This window comes from Carya illinoinensis, chromosome 10, assembly GCF_018687715.1.
Source record: "Carya illinoinensis cultivar Pawnee chromosome 10, C.illinoinensisPawnee_v1, whole genome shotgun sequence".
NCBI lineage: Eukaryota > Viridiplantae > Streptophyta > Magnoliopsida > Fagales > Juglandaceae > Carya > Carya illinoinensis.
Window position 1 is genome coordinate 6431911 of NC_056761.1, and position 7075 is coordinate 6438985.

The following is a 7075-nucleotide window of genomic DNA, read 5'->3' on the forward strand; positions in this document are numbered from 1 at the left end:
AATAATTTTTTTTATTTATTTTTTCATATTTTATAATTATAGTAACTATATGTATATTAATAATTTAATTTGGTACTTAAATAATTGATTCCCAACCAATTTAGAATAAAATAAAATAAAACCATTATCTATTAAAATTAGAATAAAATATTAGTTTGAAATAGGAATAGTATACTTTCAAATTTAAAGAAAGAGTAACAAATACTATAACTCAAATCTTTCAAAGACTCTTTTGCTTAATCTAATACGTCCTTATTTTAAATAAATTCATCAAAATATAAAGACATATTTACTTTTGATAAAATCAATGTTAATGCTCTAGGGATGGGACCACCCATTTTCTTTCCAATTTTTATGAGGCATATTAATAAAGTTTCTGATTGTTAGGGAAGGATTATGGCATCTGATTTTTTTGTTATTTGTAGACAAAGAGAGAGATGTTTGACATTCTGATGATGAGTGCCGAACATTTTTATGGATAATATGTTTTTTTAATGATTAAGGAAGTAATTTTTTTTTTTTTTTTATTGATGTTGTAAACTTTATTTTTTGATAAAAAAATATTCTTAAAGATATAAATATATATATATATATATATATATAAAACAATTTGTCTTGTGGGGGAGAATCCCGAGACAAGGAACAGCACTCACACCAGCTAAAGCCAGGCTATTTGCATGAATTGGTTTGAATCCTCGGAAATTAATGTCTCCACAAAAGCCTTCAAATAATTTTAAATTACTACAAAACAAAACAATATCAAACTTAGTACTCTCTTTAAAGAGTAATTATCCAGCCGGATTATATCGAATTTTTTTATTTTTATTTTTAATTTAGATGTTAGATTTTAAATTTCATAATTTCTTAAATACAATTAACAATATTTTCCATGATAATGGAAAGTTTCTTTTCCCATTACTAAGTACAGTGAGTAGTAAATACGGATGGTGGATGATATAGCCACATGCCCACATCCGATAGTTAGACAGATGAACTTTGAATCGCTGTTAGGACGGCAATAATCCGCTGTTGGAGCGGCGATAAAGGTGATGTAATAGGGATAAATACCATCTGCCCTAAAACTAACTGACGTTGGCATCCCTCGTGCCTAGCAAGTATGGGGCTAACCCTCTTTGATAACAGCAAAGGAATTTAAGGCATGTTTGTGCGCTAAAATAATTAATAAAATGTGGTCCCCAGCAATGGCCGCTAGCCATGCCACCTATCACATATTTGACTTTTTATTTATTTTATTTTTCCTTTTTTTATTTTTTTAATATATATAAATATTTTTTTAAAAAATATATACCTATAAATTAAAAGTCATTTTTTTAATTATTAAGTAGAAAGAGAAATTAAAAAAAATTAAATACATGAACAGTCAAAATGAAGGGGTAAACTCAGGCGGCTTACTAATATTTTTCTTGTAATATTGATTTTATTATACTTTAAAATTCGAAAAATATTGATATTTTTTAGGTAGGTAGTCTTATTTTTTTTAAAGATATTATGCCAACTAATAAATTTAGATTTTTAACTTTTATATAAATTTATGTTAATAATGTTAAATGAGTTATGTGTGTTAGTTCAACCTATTTAAATGAAAGGAGTTTTAATAAATTGTGTCATGTTGACTTATTTTTAATTAATTATTAAGTAGGTGGCATGATACGGCCTGTTATCTAAATTGATTGAATTTGTGTTTAAAAATTTGACACGTTTAGTTAAATGGGTCGAGTTCAGTTTAAGTTATATTACCGAATGTTCATGACTTGACATAATACAAACATAATCTGAAAAAATGATTTGCCACTCCTACTTTCTAAGTGTACCCCTAGTACATTTTGGTTCTTGTTTTAGTTTAGTTTAGTTTTTAAATATTACAAAAAAAATACAAATACATATACACTAGTAATAATTTACTTAATCATTTAAAAAAAATAATAACAAAATACACTAAAAGTAACTTAGAGCGGTATACTTGAGGGGTCTAACTTGCATTTTTTTTTTTTCATCAAATCATTATTCAAATACAAAATTCCATATTACTTTTATAAATTTTAAAATAAAAATTATATAATTTTTAAACTTTATAATATTTATATTTGAATCTTTCTCTCCATCATTTTAAAATCTATTAATCTAATAAAAGAGCTTCGTTCAAATTATTCATAATTATTCTAAAATGACGAGTTCATGAATATATCTTTGATTGAAGAAGGGAAATGCTCTGGATTTTTTTAGAGCATTTTTTTCTTACTTGTAACCTTAAGTATCATGTTGTAATTATGGTTTTTTTTCATTATAAATAAGGATTTATAAATAAAATTAGAGTACCGTCATCTTTCTTAGAAAAGAAACAAAAAAAAGAGAAATATTCTGATTATAAAAAAAATTATACAAAACTAAAATTATAAAATATAAACTAATCGGTTAGGTTATAAAATTATTTTTATTATAAATAGATATAAATTAAAATCTTTTGTGAAATGGAACTCAGTCGTTCGGCGCATTGATTTGTTACAACCATTTAAAGAAGAGAAAAAATAGACGAGAACGCCGAAAAATGGGCTCAAACAACCTCGTCGGAGCGCTACAAAGGCTCCAAACGTTGGCTCAAATTTCTGGTATTCGCAATCCTCGTCCGCCAGCGGATGCTACGAATTCGTCACAACAAAGGATCGGATCGAACAAGACCAAGCGAGCCGCAGTTCTGGTCTGTCTCTTCGAAGGTCCCAAGGGCGATCTTCGTGTCATTCTAACCAAGCGAGCTTCGACCCTCTCTTCCCATTCTGGTCCTAGGCCTTAACTAAGTTTGCAGTTTAGTTTTGAATGTGTTTTGGGGTTCTATGCTAGAAAAAGAAAGTGGATTTTGTGTTTTGGTTGCAGGTGAAGTTTCCTTGCCTGGCGGGAAGAGGGAGGAAGACGATGCTGATGATGTTGAGACGGCGCTGAGGGAGGCTAAGGAGGAGATCGGCCTGGACCCTTCGCTTGTCAATGTTGTTACCGATCTCGAACCATTTGTGACTAAGGTACATGTCATGCTTTTGGTCATCACTCGTCTATGTAGCTTTGCTTTGCAATTTGGTCATCACTGGAATTATGAAAGAGGCTTTTTCCATTTGTGTTGGGAATTTTTTTTAGCAGAAATTTTCTGCACTCTATACCTGTTTCTAACTAGAACTGATTTCCTTTGCGCAGAATGGTGTGGCAGTAGTTCCTGTGATTGGCATACTATCTGATAAGAAAGCATTCTGTCCAATTCCAAACGCTGCGGAAGTTGAAACAATATTCGATGCTCCCTTAGAAATGTTCCTCAAGGTTTTACTCTTGTCTCAATTCTCAATTCAGTCTGGACTTCTTTGAGGAAATTAGTCTCAACGAAGTTTCTTCTTGACATTTGTTTTCATGGCAATAGGATGAGAATAGGAGAGCGGAGGAGAGAGAATGGATGGGAGACCAGTATCTATTACATTACTTCGATTACGAGTCAGAGAATAACAAGTATGTGATATGGGCTTTAACTGCCGGAATCTTGATTGAGGCTGCATCAATCGTCTTCCAGCGTCCACCGGCGTTTCGTGAGCGGAGACCTAACTTCTGGAACAGAGCTGCTGACAGCAACGCTACTTGATAGATCCAAAGCAATTTTGATGGGTCTTTTCCATTTCACTCTCCCCCGTGTACTTCAAATAATCAACAACCTGCGTTGTTTAAGTTACCGGAATGATCTTTTGTGAAATAAATGAACTTTTAGACAAGAAAATGAAATAGTTATATTCTCTCCAGCTCCTTTCTTTTTCCTCCTGCTACATTACTGCCGGCCTGTTGTGTACTAGATGCTCTCACTGCCGGTCTCCAACTAGATTTTTTCATATATATATATATATATCGGCAGCAGACACCGTCGAAACGCAACAAATGCAACATGCCTTTTTATTTCGGTTAAACAGTAGAAATGCAACACTCATTTTACCAAGTTAAACCCCGAACCTGTGTAACATTGCACAGATCCAATCATTATCCGCTTTTTATCAACGGGGTGTGGTCCCTAAGAATTGTTTGCACCGAAGTAGACCATATATTACGAACAGTGGATGCCCAGTATTCGTTAGATCATTGTGATACTAACTTCGTGAGATAATCTTTTATTTTTTTGGGGAAGTGTTTCCAGATATGTCAAAAACCTCAAAATCCATGTTGACTGCAGATGCTAGCAAATAAACGAAAGAATTTTTACATATTTAAGCTGACTAATCGAGATCTCACTTACTACAGGGTTCCTTGACCTGGTAATTGTTGGCAAACTCCGTAAGCTCAGAAGAGAAACCTCAACGTGAATTGGTTTGGTGGTTGATGTGTGCATATTAATCAGTGTCACAAGCTCGTTTATAAAAGAACGTATATGCCTAGAGGAAGAACGTGTCCTTGAATGGATTTTGGCAAAACCATTGACAGAACACTACACATATGAACTGTTCAACTCCACGTTCCCCAATACTACTGCTGTAAAGTTTGATATCATGGAAATAGTTCTGAGTTTTGCTAGTGGGGAAGGAAAATGGAAATGCCCGCAAAATATTAAATAAAGCAATAATCTGTTGAACAAAACTTATAGATAGCTCCCTCAGCCAAACACCTCATAGAATTTTTCAATGACAAGTAAACCTGAGTCGATAGACTCTAAGGGATCCTTCCGAAGGCGGTGTCTTAAGCAGTTAGGAATCACAGTAGCAATATCCTCCGAGCTTACTTTATCTCTTCCCTTGAGAGCAGCAAGGGCTTTTGCAGCTCTATTTGTTACAATGTCTCCTCTCAACCCATCAACATTCAGCTCTGAACAAACCTTAGATATTTTCACCTTGAAATCATGATCAATCTGAACGGAAAGGAGAGAACTTCTAGCTGAGGTAATTTGCTGTTGAAGCTTTTCTTGCTCCGCCTTGTAAGATTCCCTGAATTCCTTGGGGTTTCTGTCAAACCGAGCTCTCTCCTCCACAATCTTGACCCTCAGCTCTGCATCCCTGACAGTCCCCACTTGTGCATGCATTCCAAAACGATCAAGCAACTGTGGCCTGAGCTCCCCTTCTTCCGGATTGCCTGAGCCAATGAGAATAAACCGAGCAGGATGTGAAATTGAAATACCCTCTCTCTCCACGGTGTTCCAACCTGAGGCAGCAGAATCCAACAAAACATCCACCAAGTGGTCATCCAAAAGATTAACTTCATCAACATAGAGAATCCCCCTATTAGCTTTAGCCAGAAGACCAGGCTCAAATGCCTTGACACCCTCAGTAAGGGCTTTCTCTATGTCAATTGTCCCGCAGACCCTATCTTCGGTAGCACCCAGAGGCAAATCAACCATGTTGATTTTGGCCAATACAACTGGTAGTTTCTCTCCTTTCATAATGCTTTCTCTGACTTCCATGCCCATGGATTCTGGATCTTCTGGATCTGAATTATATGAGTCACCAGCTACTACCTTGATTTCTGGAAGCAAATCAACCAAGGATCTAACAGTAGTGGATTTCCCCGTTCCCCTATCGCCCATGATCATGACACCTCCGATCTTAGGATCAATGACATTTAGCAGCAGGCATAGTTTCATCTCATCCTGTCCAACAATGGCAGGAAAAGGATATACCGGCCGTTGGCTTTCTTTCGCAGCAAGCTTCTGGGCCTGAAAATCATTTAGTACACTCCTTAATCCCATAAAATTCACAACCAAATCACTAAAATTTTTCCACAAGCATTCTCTTTTAAGAAACGATTACTTCCTCAGGCATTATTAATCTCCCCCTTTTCACAAATTGAAAAGTGATATTCATTAACCATAAAGCCCACATCTAGAGTGCGCAAGGACCTCAAATCTTATCCAAACACTAAACAAGAACGCAGAGTAAAATTTGACTCGTTTGAGCAACTGATCAGCTAACATATGCACATACGGAAAAGATATCAATAAACCAAAGTTTTATATCCAAATAGCATAAATCAAGAACACATGAAGTACCTGCTCAACGGAGCTTACGTCAGTGGCAACATTTGTAACTGCAACATGGAATTGAGACCTCCCCCTCTTACCATGAATCCCAATCCCTCCATAAAACTTTTTTCCATTACTCTGCCCTGAAAACCCACAATTACCAAAATCAACACAGTGCACTAAAAAACTAAATCCCATTTCTTAGCATGATGGAAAACACCTAAAAATCAACAAAATCTGAAAGATTAGAGCGCAGAAGAACCATAGAAGAACTGGTCTGTCGCATAGGTTCTCAATACGATATAGTACGCCCAAAACTGGTTCAGAAACTGAAAAAAGAATGAAGTGGGATTTAGTTTCTTTATTCAGTAATGTACCTGGAGTTAAAGTGAGAGAGGGAGCAGAAGGCTTGGAGGTGGGAGAATAGAGGAGCCGAGAAGCCAAGATTGCCTTCGAGGAAGTCCCCAGTACTGAGGCCATGGCAATCGTTATTGTTAATGGGAGCAGTCTGTTTCGCAGCGTATGAGTTTCTTGACCTTCACAGCTTGACGTGCTCTCTTATTGGTCCGTTATGTTGCGGATAAGATGATTGATTTCTATGGAACCGCATCTCCTGTCGTTGCCTCTTCAATGTGAACAAGTCTTAACGCTGAGTGTGAAAAAATCTAACAGATTGTAAGGAGCTTTTTTACATGAAAAATAATAGGGTCACCGCTGGTATTTTTTTTTTTTTAATTTTTTTTAATAATTAATTTTTTTAATATTATTATAATTTTTTAAAATGTCTAAAAATATTAAAAAATGATTTAAAAAATACTAAAAAAAAATTTGTCTTTGCCTAACGGTGGCCACCAACGGTGCCTATAGCACCGTCCTTTTTACTTATAAGTCCACACACGCTATGTTATACAATTTTTTTATTTTTTAAAATTTTTTTGAATTTATTTTTTTTACACTAATTAAATTATTTTATTCATTATTCATATACTAAACATTTGATAAATAAAAAAAGCATAAAAAAAGTGTAGTGTGGTGCGGAAACTTATATTTAGAATTTTTCAATTATAATATATATTTATATATACACAA

The 7075-nt window shown here is 34.6% G+C and overlaps 2 protein-coding genes across 2 annotated transcripts; one reads left to right on the forward strand and one right to left on the reverse strand.

Annotated features, from left to right (window-relative positions):
- Nucleotides 1-2490: 2490 nt before the first annotated feature.
- On the forward strand, nucleotides 2491-3788 carry LOC122279601 (nudix hydrolase 15, mitochondrial). The gene is made up of 4 exons (XM_043090315.1): nucleotides 2491-2795; nucleotides 2890-3032; nucleotides 3202-3321; nucleotides 3419-3788. Exons 1-4 carry the CDS (start codon nucleotides 2567-2569, stop codon nucleotides 3632-3634), a joined length of 708 nt encoding a protein of 235 aa, XP_042946249.1. The 5' UTR covers nucleotides 2491-2566; the 3' UTR covers nucleotides 3635-3788.
- Nucleotides 3789-4490: 702 nt separating this feature from the next.
- LOC122279600 (magnesium-chelatase subunit ChlI, chloroplastic) lies at nucleotides 4491-6586 on the reverse strand. The gene is made up of 3 exons (XM_043090313.1): nucleotides 6364-6586; nucleotides 6014-6129; nucleotides 4491-5680 (listed from the first exon to the last, which is right to left on the reverse strand). Exons 1-3 carry the CDS (start codon nucleotides 6464-6466, stop codon nucleotides 4628-4630), a joined length of 1272 nt encoding a protein of 423 aa, XP_042946247.1. The 5' UTR covers nucleotides 6467-6586; the 3' UTR covers nucleotides 4491-4627.
- Between the last annotated feature and the right edge of the window lie 489 nt (nucleotides 6587-7075).